The sequence below is a fragment of the Myxocyprinus asiaticus genome, chromosome 5, assembly GCF_019703515.2.
Source record: "Myxocyprinus asiaticus isolate MX2 ecotype Aquarium Trade chromosome 5, UBuf_Myxa_2, whole genome shotgun sequence".
In the NCBI taxonomy this organism is placed as follows: Eukaryota; Metazoa; Chordata; class Actinopteri; order Cypriniformes; family Catostomidae; genus Myxocyprinus; species Myxocyprinus asiaticus.
The window spans coordinates 19423049-19444576 of NC_059348.1; the positions used below are offsets into that span (position 1 = coordinate 19423049).

The 21528-nt window shown below is 36.7% G+C and overlaps 1 protein-coding gene across 3 annotated transcripts; it reads right to left on the bottom strand.

Annotated features, from left to right (window-relative positions):
- Positions 1–1382: 1382 nt before the first annotated feature.
- LOC127441486 (homeobox protein Mohawk-like) lies at positions 1383–21068 on the bottom strand. 3 transcript variants are annotated; one of them, XM_051698988.1, is made up of 8 exons: positions 20971–21068; positions 20418–20678; positions 18356–18503; positions 12913–13066; positions 12263–12354; positions 12028–12163; positions 3090–3123; positions 1383–3001 (listed from the first exon to the last, which is right to left on the bottom strand). In XM_051698988.1, exons 2-8 carry the CDS (start codon positions 20588–20590, stop codon positions 2809–2811), a joined length of 930 nt encoding a protein of 309 aa, XP_051554948.1. In that variant the 5' UTR covers positions 20591–20678; positions 20971–21068; the 3' UTR covers positions 1383–2808. The 3 variants fall into 3 exon arrangements, with proteins under 3 accessions (XP_051554948.1, XP_051554947.1, XP_051554946.1); XM_051698987.1 differs by having other exon boundaries at positions 1383–2998; positions 12028–12354; XM_051698986.1 differs by having other exon boundaries at positions 12028–12354.
- Positions 21069–21528: the final 460 nt, after the last annotated feature.

Consider the following 21528-nt stretch of genomic DNA (forward strand, 5'->3'; position numbering starts at 1 on the left):
TGATTGGACATGATTTGGAAAGGCACACACCTGTCTATATAAGGTCCCACTGTTAACAGTGCATGTTGGAGCACAAACCAAGCCATGAAGTCCAAGGAATTGTCTGTAGACCTCCGAGACAGGATTGTATCGAGGCACAGATCTGGGGAAGGGTACAGAAAAATGTCTGCAGCATTGAAGGTCCCAATGAGCACAGTGGCCTCCATCATCCGTAAATGGAAGAAGTTTGGACTCTTCCTAGAGCTGGCCGCCTGGCCAAACTGAGCGATCGGGGGAGAAGGGCCTTAGTCAGGGCGGTGACCAAGAACCCGATGGTCACTCTGACAGAGCTCCAGCATTTCTCTGTGGTGAGAGGAGAACCTTCCAGAAGAACAACCATCTCTGCAGCACTCCACCAATCAGGCCTGTATGGTAGAGTGGCCAGATGGAAGCCACTCCTCAGTAAAAGGCACGTGACAGCCTGCCTGGAGTTTGCCAAAAGGCACCTGAAGGACCTCAGACCATGAGAAACAAAATTCTCTGGTCTCTTTGGCCTGAATGGCAAGCGTCATGTCTGGAGGAAACCAGGCACCGCTCATCACCTGGCCAATACTATCCCTACAGTGAAGCATGGTGGTGGCAGCATCATGCTGTGGGGATGTTTTTCAGCAGCAGGAACTGGGAGACTAGTCAGGATCGAGGGAAAGATGAATGCAGCAATGTACAGAGACATCCTTGATGAAAACCTGCTCCAGAGCGCTCTGGACCTCAGACTGGGGCGACGCTTCATCTTCCAACAGGACAACGACCCTAAGCACACAGCCATGATAACAAAGGAGTGGCTCCGGGACAACTCTGTGAATGTCCTTAAGTGGCCCAGCCAGAGCCCAGACTTGAACCCGATTGAACATCTCTGGAGAGATCTGAAAATGGCTGTGCACCGACGCTCCCCATCCAACCTGATGAAGCTTGAGAGGTCCTGCAAAGAAGAATGGGAGAAACTGCCCAAAAATAGGTGTGCCAAGCTTGTAGCATCATACTCAAAAAGACTCGAGGCTGTAATTGGTGCCAAAGGTGCTTCAACAAAGTATTGAGCAAAGGCTGTGAATACTTGTGTACATGTTGTTGTTGTTTTTTTTTTGTTTTTTTTTTAAATAGATTTGCAAAGATTTCAAACAAACTTCTTTCACATTATCATTATGGGGTATTGTTTGTAGAATTTTGAGGAAAATAATTAATTTAATCAATTTTGGAATAAGGCTGTAACATTACAAAATGTGGAATAAGTGAAGTGCTGTGAATACTTTCCGGATGCACTGTATGAACAGATCTACTCTAAAGTATATTGGCAGATGTTTGAAACCAAAATCAAAAATGAATTCAATAGAGCCCCCACACAACACTATAATTTTTTTATTTTTTTTTTAGAACTTTAAATATTGACAGACCTTCCATTTTGTAGATGTCATTTCTAATTGTGATTTCTGTTTTATGTGTACGATAATATCTATCCAAAGCCCATTTTCCAGGCAACAGTGCAATACACTGACAGAAGAGCACTGTGAACAGACTCTTAAATGTGGTATGGTCTCTGAATTAAACTTTTATATAAAGATCACTGTGGCCCTCATAATGCCTTGGACTGAAACTACATCAAAATCAACAGATTTCCACCGAGTTACACCTTTTTTTTTTCTACTGCTCTATTTCACAGTGAGGTGTTTTACTATATGTATTGGGCTCTTTGTGTTGACACAGCGGGTGCAGTTGACCACTGAATGATTATAGATGATGGTAAGGCCAAAAGAATGGTGAAAAATATGCTTCAGTCTTCCTTGAAGCTTGGGTGGGGAGAAAGAAAACTTCAGAGCAAAACACAGAGCATGTGGTCAGGTTTGAAAGGAGATATAGGCCAGACCATCCTGAATGTTCAATTCCAAATTCCTAAAGTGAAACTGCTGACTGAACTGTGTTTAAATGTGTCCAGCAAAACTCAGGCATAATGGACTGCAAGAAAATTATCTACAAGAATTATCAGGTGCATAACTGAAATGCAAATGCCTGTCCAATATGGACTGGTACAAGCACTGTACGGCTGTTAAGTGTGACTGTTTCGACTAATTCTTTATCAGATTGGAAGTTACAGTTTCCCTTACAGAAATGTGGCTCCCACTCTTTATTTTCCACACTGGTTCAGGTGAAAAATAAAGATGAGATGAGCAAATTCTATCAAAGCACAATTGTATTCCGTATGCTCTCACTTTATTTGCTCTCACTTAACTCTGCTTTGTAAGAGAAACATCACAGACAATGACCCACATGAAATTAAAAGCGTATCTCTGCAAAAAAAAAAAAAAAGTAGGTTCACTCGGGGGTAGAATATTTGAAACATTAGAAACTTCCTTTATAAGCTGTACTGAAAAACACAAGACTCCAAGGTTTATATAGCATTGTCATGGGATGACAATAATCCTGCGTCAATTAATGTTAAAATTAACATAACTTAAAAAATTGAATACATAAATGAATATATTACATTTCAGCAACTGACAAAAAAAGTGTAATTCAAAAATGATGACAGTACAAATCAGAACGAGTGAGATTTCTGTGCTTCTGTTTTTAGTGGTACATCTTACTGTCATTTTTCACTAGACAGTGGTAGAAAAATAGGCACACTGGTCAATCACCATTTATTTTTTCCTCTCAGAAAAGGGTGTTGTGGGTAGTTTTCAACAAAATTATTGCATGTACATCCTCAAGTGTTCAGGTAGTCTTTTAGCAATTATATCCTATTACAGTTTATAAGACCTCCATCCAGTCTGTTCGCCACTAATGTCGGGGTTGTGTGGGCACTTTGACAGTCTTAATCTCTGCTATATGGGAAGACTTCTGGATGATACAGCTGGTGGTGCCTGGCGCTGCGCTCTCCTTCCCATGGGCCAGGTTGGTCAGGGCCATGGCAGCATGGAGCTCTTTCCAGTAGGTCTCACCATTTCCCCGTCTGCCACCTTTATGAGCACTGCTGTTGCCAAATTAAGTGGAAACGGTTAATGAGTTTTTAGCAGTTCTTAAAAGACTTACGATTGATTAGGAGGCAGCAGCATTCTCACCTCTCACCCGGGTGTGTGCCACAGTCCAAAGTCACTGAAAAGAAATTACAGTACAATTTAGTTAAATGAGTTAGAAACTGGGTACACGTTTTTTTATTATTATTTAAAGCATTAGAGACATTGTGAATATTATTAAATATGTTAGATAAACTATTATCTATCATAAAATTAACCTAGCATGAAAAATTTCTAAATAGCCCCTACTGGGTGATAGCTAAAATTAGTCTGCAATTGCAACCATGTTACCCATTCATGATGTTTTATATTAGGCGCCAAGCATTGAAGATGTGGAGTCCCTACTGTGTCTGTTAGTGTTCTTCTTCTTTTTATTATAACATTTCCTCTGACTGGGAGTCTATAGATATATGTATGGTAATAAGTTCTGAAATTTGGGACACAGGTAGGGGAAAGTCTGAACATTCCTGGTGGCAAATTTGGAGTCTCGAACTCAAACCCTCTAGCACCACCAACAGTTCAAAATTCGCACTACTGTTTGTGCTGATAACTTTTGAGCCGAATGGCTGAGAAACAAAATTCCTGTTTATAACAAAATACTTAAAAAAAAAAAAGCTTTTAAATTTGGATTAATTTGGCCTATTGTCATGAGACTGGTCTCTTTACAATCCTTGGGTTATATATTGAGCACAATGACACCAATTTTGCACGGCAGTACTTCCTGTCCACCATTTTGAATTGAATTGAAAACATTTTTTTGTACTCATCCTGCAGTGTTAATCGAATCGTCTCCAAATTTGGCTCAGATCATCTTCAGATCATGTTGGCAAAAAGTTACTGAAAGCTTTTTGATAGACCAAACCATTCTCATGTATAACGCATAATTGAATTGATTGCAAGATGCCCAAAAGGATCTCAGCAATGTTTTAATGAATTGAAAATTTACAAAACTTTGGATGTGTCATTCCGTCAAAGCCCTAACTATACCACATATTTGGTGACAGTGCCACATATTGGCCAACAGTTAAAATCATTTGTATTATGTTACAAGTACACTGTGGAACACTAACAGTTTTCCCACAATTAATCTCAGAGGATGCTGTGCAATTAAATATACTTGCAACAGACCTGACGATGTCGTGCTTGACCATGTCATTGCTGCTTGCATCTATAGTTTCCTTTTTTTTTTATTTTTGATCAACAGGTGCTTTGCACTTTGTTAGATCCAGGTTTGGCCACTCATCTAAAGATAGTATAATTTACAGTGTTTTAAACATCTGTCTCTGCAAACATTTGCTAAATATATTTTACTATCATGTAATGTAGGGACTTTGAATTTTATGCATATAATCTAATAAAAGGTAATATTCACCTTTAACTCTGTAAATGTCCCTGGGTGCTGACACGTTTGTGTGACGTCCTGGATTTGCATCTCAGTAAAATCTAAGTTTTAAATTTCTTTTTTTCAAGTTGGAAATCTGATTTCAAGTAGTGTTCCAACAGGGTTGCAAAAATGGCAAACCTCATTTGAAATGTATAGGAAACTAAACAGCTCGTATAATGTTTGGTTATACTCCTTTATTCCAATGTACTGAGAATGATGATCTTAATTTTCCGAAGCACCTTCTGTCATTGGCGGTTTGTCAAAAAAGACCTTTTAGAGTTTTAGGCCCTGTTTCATATCCTATCTGTGGAAGGTGCCATACCATACCATATGTAAACGTAACTTTAAAATGGCCACCGTAGGTTCTTACCACATATTTGGCATATAATTTATGCTTTTGATGAAATGTTACTCTCTCCCCATATCGATGCAACTGATATGTAAACATGTTTTCACTAGTTCATTCCAAGCATGTACTGTATGTACATGGGTCAATAAGTGGGTGTTTGCCGAGTTCAGGGATATTTAAGTGGAGCTCTACAGGCTGTGCCTACAGCCACATTCATGTGCTCCAGCCAAAACAAATGCAATTACGATTCTTCTGCACTCTTGAGATGGAAATATAAACCCATAACTGCACTGTGTCAGACACAGACACTTTGTTCCACCACTCCACAACTCATTTGCATTCTTTTGGAATCAGAATAAATTATCATGATCTTTTGTTTGGTGTATCCACATAAATCGGCTTGTAATGGTGAAGCTGCTTCTGGTTTCTGCTGAAAGCATCCAGATCAGTAAGGAAAAATCTCTCTTATGGGAGCTTTGAGAGGGGAAATTGGACGACAAGCACAGAATGAAATTGGTCATCCTTTTTGACTAAACATCTCCAACTCAGATTTCTCAAACATCAGCTGTGCCAAGAACTACTAAAAACCATTAATAAATCATTTGGCCCTGGTTCCTGAATGCAACTGAAAATCTCTCATCTTTTTAACTTAATTTTTATTGTCCACAGATGCTTTGGATTGACCTAACCCGAGAATAAAAAGAGTAATTCCTTTGGTTAAAGACATGAGGTCTCTATTAACCAAAATCAAATTAGCTATAAACAGAGACAACAAATATAACAGAAAAAGAGTTGATTAAATGAAGCTGTGCTGCTTTCTTAGCAAATTTGTCATTTAATTAGATTTCAATTATTAGTAAAATGCAATACTGCAATGAAATGGAGGTTTTATTTGGAAAAATTCAAAGATAACTTTTAACAATTTCAACCACTGGACTTGTCAATTGCATCACTGAGTGCAGTTGACTGTAACTATTTTAAGTTCTAAATATTCTAAGACAAGAATGATCCCTGACTTACTAATTTATGCACACTCAGTTCTTACACAGTTTTTTTTTTAAGTCAACAAAGCTTACTGCCTAATGGTGTTGCCTCTGTTTGACATAACGGACAACAGGCTTGTAAATATGCCCATGTCTCCTTTAAAAGTCTATCACAACCTTTTGAGCACCATTCTCACAGCTATCAGTAGCTTAGCATATGATCCATTTTGAACTACATAATGGAGTTCTGATGTGAAAATATTGACCTTTTTGCTTTATGGGCTTTATTTGGAAAAACAAGTGGATTTCCATCTAAGGGGACTCAGCAGAGGTCATAGCAGGTACACTTCACTGAAACACTGACATTTCAACATAGGCTGCACAAAATGAAAAATCAACGATGAAAAATATGTATAGCAAATTAAATAGCTCAGGAACAAAGGTTTCTGATGGCAATGATGGCATCACCATGAGACAAGAGACAACATCTAACAGTTGCCCAACATATCTGTATTATAAAACAGTCAATCATGAGTTCATATTCAGTGTTTGGAAAGATTCCTGGCAGCTGCTCATTTTACACTGGCTTGCTGAATTGTTGTTACTTTGAATGTCATAATTCCACTTTTTCATTTTTGTATTCACATTCCAAAACTTTTTTTTTAGCATTTTAGGAGTAAATACATTAGAAATACCTCAATAACTACTCAGAAATTTTTTTTAACATTAATATGTCCTTTGTGTGGTAACATCAAGAGCCCTATTTTAAGAGTGCTAGCATTAAGTGCAGCACTATGCCATAAGTCATACACGCAAAGTCAGTGGGCATGGCAATGAAGTTTTGGTATTCTCTTGCAAGTGTGCCATAAGTCGCCTAAGGTGCAAGTGGGTTTGGCGAAATGGGCTGGTTCAACTGCAATTTAATCATGAGGTTCTTCTCCGGTTATTGTACAGTCTGCGTCCTATTATATATTCCATTCCCTGTAAAGCACCAGCGACATAAACAAAGACAGCACATTCATAAAAAGGTGGTAGTGCAAATGGACTGTATACATTGAATTGCAAAGTTCTTTTGTGGATTAACTGCTTCCTTGATGAATGATAGGCATATTACTATGACAGTGACACACTACTTTTGTACGCAAGGAAAATGCGTTCTCGTCAGGATTTAGATGTACGCTCTGTTAAATGATTAATATTTATTATTAATAATTTATTTTTTTGCATACATAAAAATCATGGCTAGTATTAACAGTGATTGTATCGGCACACACTTCCCTTCTACTGGCCGATTTTGATTTTTGAAAAATTCAATTAATTATTTGAAACACAAAAAAATTTAACCAACAAATATTTCTAAATTAAAATTACACTTCAAACACAACGAAAATACAATCATAATAAAATAGCGAAGTGATCAAAAAAATCATATCATATCCAAACATTTTACATTTCAAACAAAAAAAATGTTTTACAAACATTTTCTCACGAAAATTGGATAAGACATCCAGCACAGTCATTGCACGTAGCGCTACAGTTTGTGCACTCACGGAAATAAAGCCCCTAAAGTAACTTCAAAAATATAATTTAGCATCACTGAATCAACCTGAATACATTAGGTTACACCAACAAAACGAATTATAAGGATTAGGTCAGGTAGAAATAGTTATTTAGGGTAACAAATGCAGAACTTGGTTCAAGTTACGCTAGGGTGACCAGACGTCCCGATAAAATCGGGGCAGTCCCGATTTTACGGGCAGTGTCCCGTCCCGATGGAGTTTTACAACTTCATTTGCTGTTCTTTTTTTTCATAAGCTTTCCCCCTCAATGCTGCTGTCTGTCAGCCCAGTATTTTTCCCAAACTTTTTATAGACCGTGCGTTCCTGCGCAAAGATTACAGAATCTAATCTTCAATAAAAAAAATAAATAAATAAATAAAAAAAAACAGGTAAAGGTAGCCTGTAAACCTTAAACAAGTGGTTTTCAAACATGTTCTTGGGGACACACTCTGCACATTTTTAATGTCACTCTTATTGAAATCATCAGCTTGTTAGTAAAGGCTCCATGACCTGATCTGGGTGTGTCAGATAAGGGGGACTTATAAAATATGCAAAGCTGTAGGTCCCCAGGAGAAGGATAGAAAACCCCTGATCTAAAGTGGTTGTTAAAGACTATAAAATGAAACGGCCTCTGATTAAGCTTTATGGAAGAGAAAAAATGCCTATATTAAAAAATTTAAATTTATAAAGCCTATTTAAAAATGTGTACATATAAATAAATGTATTTTCAGGACCCAGGTAGAAGCATTGACCAGACCTGACAGGTTATAATTTGTTGCTTGGTAAATTACCTTGGAGAGGAGGAGAAAGATCTCTTCCAAAAGTACGATGTAACTGAAACTATTATGAACATTTATGATGTTTTCCACAAAAACATAAGTTGCATTGCAGACAGCCAGTATGAATGGATTTTATGAATGTAGTCGAAGAGTCAAAATGTTTACACTTTTCAGAGAAATCAGACAACATATGGTTTACTAATAGTTGTCTCAGAATATTAAAATGAGAAGTATTTTTACATAAAAAATACGTACAACACTTTTTAAAATGCTGACGTGCTAGAAATACTAGCAATATGAGAAGTATCAAATGCTTGTGTTCTATAGTGCTCTAATACAGATGTTCAGCAAGATCTCCTGCAGCACTTAATGAAAATTACTGTCAGCACAAGGGGTGAGCAGTAGGACTTCAGCATCATCTTGGAGGGGATCCAAGTCATGACTGGGTTGGAAAATATGGCTAAAGCCTGTGCGATTCTTCTGGAACTCACATATACCCTAAACCTCAGCTATCCCAAACAACTGAGGTATACATTTGAGGCCTTTCAGAAGATGTTATTAGAACTGGATGTATGCAAGTTATCCACCAAAATGCAAGCACTTAAAAACAAACTTATTTTATAGAGTTTTGCAAGCAAAGCCTTTTCTTTGTTTTTCTGGACCAGGTAGAGGGATTTGTTCTTAAAGTTCAACATTAATACAAGTTTATAGCAAGCATAACTGTCATTGGTTTTGCAAGACAAGTTGTTTACCAAGTTTTATTCCAGAATAGGTTTTTTTTTTCTTCACAAAAACAACTCTGTTAAAGACATGTTCTTGGAGAATGTTATAAGTTAAGTGTGGGTTTAGTCCAGTTAGCCAAGTGTATGGCATTTTCAACTCTCACGGCGAAATCGTCAGGATTCATACAACTTCTCTAAATTTGGCTAATTCGTATGATATTGTGCGACTGCACTCATTTGAATTCCTATGACTTTCACTACAGCCGATGAGGTTGCTGGACATCATTTCCATCTAAAACGCAACAATTACTTGCTTCTGTCACACACAACAGTTTCCTATCATGTTTACACACTCTACTGATTGGTAAAGTTTTAAGGGGTTTGGGTAAGGGCATAATATTAATAAGTTTGTCCTTAACGCCTCGTGCACGGAACTCGCGCTTACTTCCGCATTAGACATCCGGGAATTTGCACGTGCAAATTTTGCAGTTTATGCAAAAAAACATCATGCAAGACCATACGAAATAGCCAACTCGTAAATTATGTACGAATTTTCATGAGATCGTGTTAGCATTTTTGTTTTTGGAAAACATTTAAAGGTTTGAGATTTTACCTTGTCTTTAATGTCTAGCAGCTTTATATCATCTTTTTGAAAAGTTATTTTAGGATATGTTTTATAGCCTAAAGGAATTGTTCCCCCAAAGAATTTACTCACACGTGTGCCTTCCCATATGTATATGACTTTCTTTCTTCTGCAGAACACATACAAGCCTCAGATCTCACCTCTGTAAGTCCATACAATGCAAGTGAATCATGCAAGGCTCAAAGCACAAAAACATCATAAAAGTAATCCATAAGACTCTGGTGGTTTAATCCATTAAAACATTTGAAAATGACACTCTAGTATTTTAATACCTTTTAAATATGATAAATTCATTAAAAAATACTTCTGAAGCTATCTAATCGGTTTTGGGTAAGAACAGACTAAAATAAAACTCCTTGCTCATGATTGCCAAGGAGACTGCTGATGTCATGATTTGTATAAAAAAAGAGTTATATTTTGGTATTTTCTCACCCCAGACTGATTGGATTACTTAAGACATGAAATAAACTACTCGAGTTATATGGATTCGTTTTAGGCTGTCTTTGTGCTTTTAGAATCTTTTAGAAAAGAAAGTTTTGGTCACATATCACTTGCATTGTAAGGACCTACAGAGCTAAGATTTTCTTAATCTTTTTTGTATTCTGCAGAAGAAAGTCAGTCATACACATCTGATTTCATGAGGATGAGTAAATGGTGAGAGATTTTTCATTTATGGCCGAACTATTCTTTTTAGAGGAGGCTTGTCATAATAAGACTTTGACTATAGCACAGATTTGACAGTAAGTTGACCTTTGTAAACGTTACCTTATTTTTATTTTTTTTATTAAATGGTGCTTTTATTTGTGTATTTTAATTAAACTATGTTTTTTTTCCCCTTTTTTATCAAACAGTTTTAGTGTAATGTTCACTGCTTAATGTTTGATAGAATAAATTCAGCACTTAACTGTAAGGTTGTGTTTGGGTTTTATATCATGTTGGGTGTTTGTACAAGTTATTGATCTGCCTACATATATATACATTCATAACAATGCTTTGAGTGGGAATAATATTTAAAATATAAATGGATAAAGCGTTAAAAAATGCATAATGTAAAAATTGTTTAAAGTGTTTTAAGGTGGTAAAATGGCAGTTTTATACTTTTTAAGCTTATAAAAATGACTAAATTAGCTTAGTATCATTAGAAGAATAAAGCATGTTAGATTTAATTAATGTGATTTCATTAAAAAAACAAGGCTTAATAACTAACTAATTTGGGTGACTTCACATTATTTTTTTTTAAGGAGATTTCATAAAAAAATAAAAAAAGCAGTAAATACTAAATAATTTGGATGATTTCACATGATTTTTTTTAAGGAAATTTTATTTTTAAAAACAAGGATTAAATATTAACTAATTTGGGTGACTTCACATGATTTCATATTACGTGTAATATTACATAATATAATACATGTTATCATATAATACTTTTTACAGTGCTAGATGATGCAATTTAGTCTATTATGTCAATGTCTTTGTAATATTTGGACAAAGTTTTGGACAAGGAAAAATAACCGTTAAGTATAGTGTCTTGAGAAGGAATTAACTAATTGATCTGAATGGCCACACAGATCAATTTAACAAAAGTCAAACAATTTCAAATGTTATGAAAAATGGCAGCTCAAGGTTCAGTGTCAACACCACCAAAACTGTACAGAGCCTATTCTTCATAGCAAATTTTCTGACTCATTCACACATGCTTATGTGATATAAAAAGAAATGAAAAAATATAGCGCTATATCAAAAGTACTAATTTGCTTTAATTTAGCTCATGACTGCAACTAATTCTGCTGTTTATATGCCAACTCACATTGCGTTGTTGAATTGCTTATTTGACTGGAACAAAAATGACGCATCAAATACAGCTGCAAGTTTAACTGTACTGGTGCAGTGCTGCATAATAAATAAAATCCAGAACATTCCTTATTTTCCCCAAAATGAGGTCGTTCCAAAAGGGCACGGAGGCAAACTAAACAGTGAAATAGAACATTTTGAAATGTTGTGGTGGAGCAAGGTTAATGATGATTTAGACTCAACTCTTTTGGCAACACCGAAGCATTTGCTTTCATGAGGCATCAGCAGGTGTTCCTATAAGCTATGAGGGAACTAAGGATTGAGTCCAAGAACTTTTCACTCACCAATCAGACAAAATATAACCACAGATTTACAATCAGTTTAATTATTAATTCGGATGAGATTCACAATAAGATTCTGATGAGAACGTTTTTCAGTGATTGTCTCCATTGCCTATGTGGTATTCTTAACATGAAATGTCCACAAAGTCAAGATAGTTTGGCATTTCTGTAAGGTAGTCAGAGCAAACTAAGTTTGCCTATTATGCTGCAATAGGTGTACAAATAGTGAAGAAATTTCAGCAGCTCATTGTTTATTGGATCAGAAAAGTAATTTGGACTACTTAAGCTGCTTGAGTATTAATAACAGAAGAGAAGGAGGTGTTCTAGACATTAACCATTTTGTATCCTACTCTTTTAAAAGTAATACATATAAATGCTCACAATGTCTCATCTTTCTCACATTATAGTTTACTACTAGTGGGCAGCTCTTACCTGTATGGTAGGTGAAGTTCGCCTCAGCTTCTGATGATGAGGGTGAGAGAAGATCGTCCTCATACTCGTTGGAGCTAAACGATCCAGAGTGGTTCCTCTTCCGAGAGTCCAGAACTTTTTCAGAAGCCATTACGTGCTGAAGGGAATCATTTAAATAACGGTTCAGCAAGCTGTTCTTGTATTTCGGTGGCGAGACGTAATCATCACAAACTGAAGGATCTGTACTTCTCCCCACCACTTTTCCCCTGCCGTCCTGAATGACGCTCTTGTGCGTGGGTCTGTTGAAGTTTGATACACTGGCCTGCATCTGTAAAGTGTTCTCCCCATCTGAAGAGCAAAAACATATAACATGAAAAGGTTATTTCTTTCTCTACATTACCAAACACATTGGAACATAAATGGGGTTCAAAAGTCTGAGTCCAAGTTGAAAATCAGAGATTAAAAATGTAATTTAAACATGGTAATAATAAGAAAGCTTTCAGATTTTGAAAAAATTAAAACAAAGAAGCTATGATATACAATGAAGAATATGTAAGATTTCAAAATATTTATTTGTCAATAATTAAATAAGCAAATTGGTTACATTTATAACTCTTTTGATTAAAAGGTCAGATTTTCCTTGCTTTCATTGACACACACACACACACACACACACACACACACACACTAAATTAAGCAGGGATAACATGGATCATCAGGTTTTGCACAAACACATTTTTCAATTCAGCTTTTCACTCCAATTTCTATGCTGATAATATCATTTTTGATGAAAGAACTGTATTAAATTAGAAAATGCCAAATAGATGCATTTTCACAAGTGGATCCTTTGTGGATTTTGGGCCCCACTGTATAGCTATAGAATGGACAAATCTCACACAGCCATACCGTCTGATGCTGTGTCATTGCTGCTAATGCTGAGTCTCTCTGCATTGCCTTGGACATATTTGTTGTAGAGTTTTATGCGTAGAGCCCAGCTTAAGTCAGGCTGTCGCACTGTGTTCTTGAGCCTACGTCTTGCATTAGCAAACCAGTTTGAGACCTAAAAAATACAAAAACATACTTGGTAAATTAGGAAAACGTATTGGTTTATCTTGATTGCTCTCTCGTGCGTAAGGGTTTAATGCAATGACACTGTGTAACAAACCTTTTTTTTTTTTTTTTGGTTCCTGGGTAGTAAGTGTTATTTCTTAATTGCTTATGCCTCAAAAGTATAGAAAATGGCTATTATTCCCCACAAACTTTGCTTTTGTGACCAGAACAGTGATATTTAGAAATGTACCTATTTCCAATGAGAAAACGGGCAAATTTGTGTCTTTTCGTTCACATAAAGTCAGAAAAAAACAACATATGAATCCAAATTAACATTTATTCATACTAAAGTAATACAAAAATGACTATAAAAGATTTAGAAGTGAGTAGTTTTTCGAGATTTACGATTATACTGTAAATCACTTTCACGAATCAGCCCCCAAATGTAGTCTCCCATCATGTTCTCGTTATACTGTCCTTGGTAGCGGCGTTCAAAGTCCAGTATATCCTGATGGAAGTGCTCGCCTTACTCCTCCGAGTATGCTCCCATGTTCTCCTTGAATTTATCAATATGAGCATCAAGGATATGGACTTTGAGGTATTTCAGAGGTGGAGCTGAGGAGAGAAACCCATACTACCCCAACCAAAAAGACCTCAACGACTTGATTAGAGATCTTGGTCTCACCAAGTCCAATGCCGAGCTTTTGATGTCTAGGCTCAAGTAGTGGAACTTGTTGGATGAAAGTGTGTAAGTCGCAGATCAGAGAAAGCATCACCAACCTTTTTCCAGCTTCTTCACCCATCAAGATGGGCTGTGATTCTGCCACAATGTGACCAGTCTGTTCGAGGCAATCGGAATCGCCTGTAACCAGAATGAGTGGCACCTCTTCGTTGACAGCTCATTCAGGAGTCTCAAAGCCGTGCTGCTCTATAATGGTAACAAGTACCCGTCTCACTCGGTGCACCTCAAAGAGGATTACAACAGCATCAAGACCTGGCTGGATGCCTTGAAGTATGATGAGTACAGCTGGGAGGTCATAGGAGACTTCAAAATGATGGCATTCCTGATGGGTCTCCAAGGCAGTTTTACCAAGCTTCCCTGCTATCTTTGCCTTTGGGACAGCAGGGACACCAAGGTGCATTACCACAGGCGGGACTGGCCACAGCAGACCAAGTTCTCTGTGGGGAGGATCAACATCAAGTGGGAGCCACTGGTGGACCCCCGGAAGGTGCTGATGCCACCACTGTGCATCAAATTGGGCCTTATGAAACAATTTGTCAGAGCTCTAGATAAGGAGTTGGCAGCCTTCAAATACCTTCAAGACTTCTTCCCTAAGCTGTCTGAGGCAAAGGTCGAAGCCGGTGTCTTCGTCAGACCACAGATAAAGAAGATCCTGGAGTGCAATGAATTCCCCAAGAAGCTCACTAGTAAAGAGAAAGCGGCTTGGAACAGCTTTGTTGCTGTGGTTCGGGGCTTCCTGGGCAATCACAAGGCCTAAAACTATGTGGAGCTGGTTGAAACTCTGGTGAAGAACTATGGCACAATGGGCTGTAGGATGTCCCTCAAAGTCCATATCCTTGATGCTCATCTTGATAAATTCAAGGAGAACATGAGAGCGTACTCAGAGGAGCAAGGTGAGTGCTTCCATCAGGATATACTGGACTTTGAATGCCGCTGCCAAGGACAGTATATCGAGAACATGATGGGAGACTACATTTGAGGGCTGATTCGTGAAAGTGATTTACAGTATAATCGTAAATCTCAAAAAACTACTCACTTCTAAATCTTTTGTAGTCATTTTTGTATTACTTTAGTATAAATACATGTTAATTTGGATTCATATGTTTTTTTTTTTCTGACTTTATGTGAACGAAAAGACACACATTCGCCTGTTTTCTCATTGGAAATAGGTAAATTTCAAAATATCACTGTCCTGGTCACAAAAGCAAATTTTGTGGGGAATAATAGCAATTTTCTATACTTCTGAGGCATTAGCAATTAGGAAATAACACTTACTACCCAGGAACAAATATTGTGTTACATAGTGTGATCAAAATGATGCAATACACAGTCACATTTATTATTTCCATGCTGGCTGTTTTTCATCCTACTGCACCACCCACTTTATAGTACAGTTGTGAGACAAATTTTAAAGGTGAAGTGTGTAATTTCAGCTCCACTAGTGTCACCAAACTAAGCTAAGAGATGGTATTTTAACATAAAAAAATGACAATGATTTCAGCACCTAAAATAATATCTGATTGTCCATCTATGTCACAAAATCATACATAATTTACAAGTTGGCTATTTCGTATGGTCTCGCACAATGTTCTAAACTTCACCAGTCAGTAGAGTGTGTAAACATTATAGGAAGCTGTTGTGTGTAAAATTAGCAAGTAATTGTCGCGTATTAGATGGAAACAATGACCAGTGATATCATTGGCTGTAGTGAAGTCGTAGGGATTCAAACGAGTGCAGTTGCATGATATCATACGAATTAGCCAAATTTAGAGAAGTCGTCCGAATCTTGACGATTTCGCCATGAGAGTGTGTTGGTTTTATTTATCAAACAACACACATAAAATACAGTGCCATATCAACCAATGAACCAGTAGTTTCAACATTTCAACATTCAAAATCATTGATGAAAAAAGTATGTAATCCTCAAGTATGTGTAGATCTCTTAAAGGAAGGTAACTTAAACCAGCTAAGTGTTCAAATTGTTCAAATCATTTGAATTAACCTGCCGTACAAAATCAAAAACACATTAATGAAATGCCATACTCTTCACTAAGGATTCTATTCATGTGCAGTCTGGCTTGATCAAAAGAGATTTTAGAAGACCTTGTAAGAGATGTTGAAGATCATCAGATTGACAAGGCAGAGAATCCTCAAACATGTAATGAAGGATCTTTGGGTGACAGTTAAAGATAGTCATGTTTCTCTGACACTATCGGTCAAAAGTTTGAGCACTCGACTGAATTTATGCTTTTAAATATCTCAAAAAAAGTTTCATCTGAAGTCTTCTGCTTCAATTCTTGAAAATAGTTTTTAGGCAAATATAAATTTTGCCTACATACATTAAAATGAAAAGCTAATATCTATTTTATTCATTTATTATATTTTTAAAAAGATTTATTGGACCAGATCATGAAAGAAAAGCTGCAAAAGCTTTGAATAAGCTAAAATATAAGGTTTTGATTTGTTTACCATAATTTTACACTGCATAATACCCATACTTCCATTTGTTATTTCATAGTATTGATGACTTCACTATTATTCTAAAATGTAGAAGAAAAAAAAATCCTAAAAAATTAGTAGGTGTGTCCAACACTGAAAAAAGTGGTAACCTGCAACTGTTACCTTAAAGAGATAAAAAATATATATTCTCTCATCATTTACTCACCTTCATGCCATCCCACATGTGTGTGACTTTCTTTCTTCTGCAGAACACAAATGAAGTTTTTAGAAGAATATATCAGCTCTGTAGGGCCATACAATGCAAGACCAAATATCACATAAAGGCAGCATAAAAATAATCCATATGACTCCAGTGGTTTAATCCATGTCTTCAGAAGCGAAATGATTGGTGTGGGTGAGAAACAGATCAGTATGTAAGTCCTTTTTTACTGTAAATCTACACTTTCACTTTCTTTCACATTCAGCCACCTACTAGTTGGGGCTGGTCAAAGGTGGAGATTTTTAGTTGAAAAAAAGCACATAAATATTGATCTGTTTCTCACCCACACCTATCATATAGCTACTGAAGACATTGATTTAACCACTGGAGTCGTATGGATTACTTTTATGCTGCCTTCATGTCCTTTTTGGACCTTCAAAGTTCTGGTCACCATTCACTTGCATTGTATGAACCAACAGAGCCGTCATATTCTTCTAAAAATCTTTGTTTGTGTTCAGAAGAAGAAATAAAGTCACACATCTGGGATGGCATGAGGGTGAATAAATGATTAGAGAATTTTCATTTTTGGGTGAACTATCCCTTTAAGGAGCTATTTTTCTAACCACTTAAAATGAGTTTTATTGGTGTAACCTAATGTAGTAAGGTTGATTCAATGATGTTAAATAATATTTTTGACTTGAATAAAACAAGTTAATTTAGATGTTACCACATGAACCACATTCGACTGGTAGTGTATACGTGCATGAGTCATGAGAGAAACACGAAACAGGAGTGGTGTTCATGTAAGGTTACCACAGAAGAAACCACTAATCACTGATCATACAGTGAAAAAAAATACTGGTGCCTGTCTCACATTTGTTAAAGACCACCTGAAAACTCCACGGCACTTCTAGAACAGTGCTCCATTTCAGATAAGGCTGAATTTTTGATAGCACTAAACTGCCATATGTACGGAGAACACTTAATGCTGCATGCCGACAGCAAAACCTCATCCCAGATATGCAGCATGTTGGAGGGAATATGATGATATTGGGTCTGCTTTAATGCCTCTAGGCCTGTACAGTTTAGAGTCATTGAAGGACCAGGGAATTCCAAGTTCTGGAAATTCTACAGTACAGCACAAAATCAGGGAATCTGTCTGTGATCTAGAACTTGAAAGAACATGGTTCATGCAACATGACACTGACCCAAAACACAGGAGCATAGCAACAATAGAGAAGACTTTTAGATTTTAGATGAGCCAACCCTGATGAAAAGACTGACTTAGACCTTGCTTATGCTGGCCCAAACTGGTTAGTGCTGGCCGAACTAGTGAACCAGCCAAAACTTAGTTGTTGTAGCTGGTCAAGCAGAATGTCCTTTTTTGTGATGCTTATAGATCAAGGAATTCTTGTTGGTTTTTAAGCCTGCCAGGAACACCAGCATACCAGCATTTTGTGCTGGGGACCAGCATAGAAAACGCAACATATGCTGTTGATCAGCTATGCTGGTCTTTTCAGCAGTTATGTCAGAGACATGACGCATTGTTCCCCTCTGCTGAACTCTCAAATCTCATTTGTGTTCACAGCCAATTGTGTCATGCCAAGTACAGCATGAACATGCTGAATGCACAGACACTTTTGCAAGTTAGTAAATAAAGAGGTTTACACATTTTTAGGAGTCATTCACACAGATATCCATATAACTCCAAATGCTTAACAAACTTTCGTTTTACAACAGTACTTCTACAGTCTGTCGATTCCTGTTTTATTTATCAAAAAACACAGCCTAAAACAACCTGAGTCAGATCTGATCTGGTTTGATTTGACCAAACCTGATTAAATATGTTACAGACAGCAAGACGCATCATTCAGAGTGAGTGCTTGCTTTGAACTCACCTGAACTAGGGTCATGTGGGAGCCCAGAGCCAGCAGTATCTTCTCAGTCTTGGTGGGATAAGGGTTGTCCCTGTGCTTATAGAGCCACTGCTTCAGGGGTCGAGCCATATCCTGCAGGGTCTGACGTTTGTGCCGCACCTTCCCCCCGCTGCTCATGCAAAACAACATTAGAGAAAGACATACAGTAACCTTTTTACACAGAGACACTTTTTATATATTGTCAATATCTTCTAAACCAGTATTGCTATGCGTAATCATTTATTAAGACCTGAATATCCCAATATTTCATAGCATAATTAATGGCATGCACATCATTAGACAGTCTTCTAAAAAGCAAGTCACTTAAAGAGATATGTGAGCTTGTCTTTAACTTAACGAATAATTACTTTAAATATTTACTTTGCTCAATTTATAATAATGTTGCTCTGAAATCTTTCCTGCAAACCTAGCAGACTAAAACAAATTTTAATGGGAGATAAACTCATCACGCTGTACTAACATAAATTATTGCATGGTCACTGTGTATTCCAAACATTGTGCATGCAAGCAGTAATAGAGAAACACATTTTTGGCAGAGACCCATGATACTGTAAAAGTGTTTTCAGAAACAATGCCAGCATGCTCCTCAGAACATGTACTCTGTTCATAGTAATGAACCATCTGAAAGAAAATAGTAAAAACAAAAAGCTACGTCTACTCATAATTTCCAATCAAAAGATGATGTAGATATCCAGCACCAATCAGTAGATGTCACTGTGGACCAAGTGCTATGGGTAACGACACACTCTCTAACTTGTCAGTCTTTATTCCTCTATTAATCTATAGATACAGCAATCCAGTTTGGTGTACTTTCATATACAAGACAATTTTTTAGACAGTCAAAGTGCCCATTTAAGAAGTAAAGAGGTAAGAAGTGTCTCTTATCCTGTGTCTTTAGCATATTAGTAAATATTCATTTGAAACTGAGAAGAAATTACCATGTATTCACATTTAGTTTTGACTACACTGAAAAAAAAATAAAAAAACTGTGGTGAAGTAAATATAGAAGAACTACTATAGAAGTACTTTCTACATTTAATAAGTTAAAGCATGAACTTAAAAATATTAAGTAAATTGTACATTTAAAATGTAAAAATGAATGCTCTAGCTTATAAGTAAATATTATTTATGATTTTTTTCATCTTTACAATGTTTCATCATGTATCAATCCTAAAGTAGAAAACCTTGTCGTAAATTTCACTGGTAAAAAATAACTACATTTTACTTAACTTTTCATCGTGATTTGTGCGCTGATTGTTGAGGTCTATGTTCGCAGTTCAATAGCTTGTTCTTATCACAAGTAATGCATGGTGATGTAGTTTCTACATAGCATACATTAAACTTTGCTGTGGGAGGTGTCCTCAAGTCATGTGATATATGAAGGAAAGTTCAAAATGTGACATGTTCTAATAATATGTTCATTTAAATTGTACTAAGTATACATGCATTATATTTGTAGGTAAAAGTTGCTGTATTTACTAAAAGGTTTAAGTTAAATTTACTCACAAACTTTAATCGAGATTATGTCATGAAGTTAAGTAGATTTTACTTAAATTTATACATTAAGATTTACTTAAAGAACTGCGCAAAATAAAAAGTATGCACATCTTATTAGTCATTTTTTCAGTGTATCATTCTAATTCAGTCTCTTCTCTTTAATCCCCCATGTTCTTCATTACCATCATAATTGTTGTCAATTTTATCATCATCTTCACCATTCTGCTCCTCCTCATCATATCAATACCGATCTGTTATATTACACTAGCGACACATAAAACTGAAGTATCCCGAGTTTTTTTTTTTTTTTTTTTTTTTTTTTTTAAATACTGCCCACATGACAAAATAGCCAACCTTAATAACTTAATGCATAAATTATACGGCATTAAATATGAAAGTGAAGACAGCGTCCATTTAAAGTGGTCTACATTTCCTGATTGGTAACTGCAGTGAAAATTATTTAGTCTAGATGCAGTCCTGTAAATCATATTTAGTCTTAGTTACTCCTAATAGTGCACAAACATACCCATTTCTCCTGTGTTTAAGAGCTCCGGTGCCATCCATCACTTTGTGGCTTGACAGTAAATCTCGATGTTGCCCATCGATCACCTCTAAATAGTTCCTGCCGGTCCTTTCTACACTCTTTCCGCTCTCGTCAAAGCGCCGGTGGTCAAACTTACTGAAGACTACCGTGTTCATCGCTGCTTGTGCTTTAATCAATGATCTGCCATGAGCCACAATGATGCTGGTTCCAAATTCTGTCCGAGAAACTGTTCTTATAATACCCCTGTGAACAAATAAACTGTTACCTTAAATGTTTGACTTGAGACGTTTCATTTGAATCAGTCTTTAAATAATAAAATAATTACGTAACCGTTTTAAATGTTGGAATTCAACTCAATCGTGAAGAATTTAATTAAGAACAAATGGCAATGTTCGAGAATTTAAATAGGCTACTGTGTAACAGAATGCGATTAGAAAGTAATTTTAGGAGTGTTTATTATTATTATTATTATTAACGATAGTACAAGAACAATTATAGTAATTTGCTTAAAAATATATAGGCTAAAAGCACTTACAAAAGTATCCTGTTAGTCCATTTAAACTACAGCCACACTATTTTACTGGCGCGCGCAGTGTGCTCCATCCCATCCGCTCATATTCAACTCCACTGCGAAACTGTCTCCCCGTTATATCGTCCCAGCACTAGAGGGTCTTGCACCCCGGAACCTGAATACAACGACCATATCGTCGTTCCCTAACATACAGCGTCGTTCATAGGCGCGCATGAGAATGGTGTATGCCTGTTCCCGCGCGCGCTCCAGGTGAGGGAGTCTGGCGAGAGCGTCTCCTTTCAGCTACTGTGCGTCTGGCTGTTAGAGCGGGACTGGATCATCTCCAAGCGTACTCAGGGGAGTTCTCAGGGAGGCTTTTTTGAGTTATTTTATGGAAAGCATTTTTATCGGTGCGTTGGTGTAACTCAACTCAGCAACGGTAATTCATTAGGACCGTCTGGATTCGAGCTTAAAGGCAAATAGCCTGCTTTTTATCTAAATGTTTCATGGTCTGTGTTAGGACAAGTGGTTAAATTTAATTCTGTAGCTGTTTTAGTTATTAAAGCAGACTTTTAAACACCA

What these genes read in the sequence shown, in the direction of transcription:
- LOC127441486 (XM_051698986.1), bottom strand. Translation starts at nt 20,590, where the DNA reads ATGAACACGGTAGTCTTCAGTAAGTTTGACCACCGGCGCTTTGACGAG. An exon ending in CCCACATGACCCTAGTTCAG is followed by an intron (nt 13,067 to 18,355) that starts GTGAGTTCAAAG and finishes TGTATTTTTTAG; the next exon opens with GTCTCAAACTGGTTTGCTAA. An exon ending in CAATGACACAGCATCAGACG is followed by an intron (nt 12,355 to 12,912) that starts GTATGGCTGTGT and finishes TTTGCTCTTCAG; the next exon opens with ATGGGGAGAACACTTTACAG.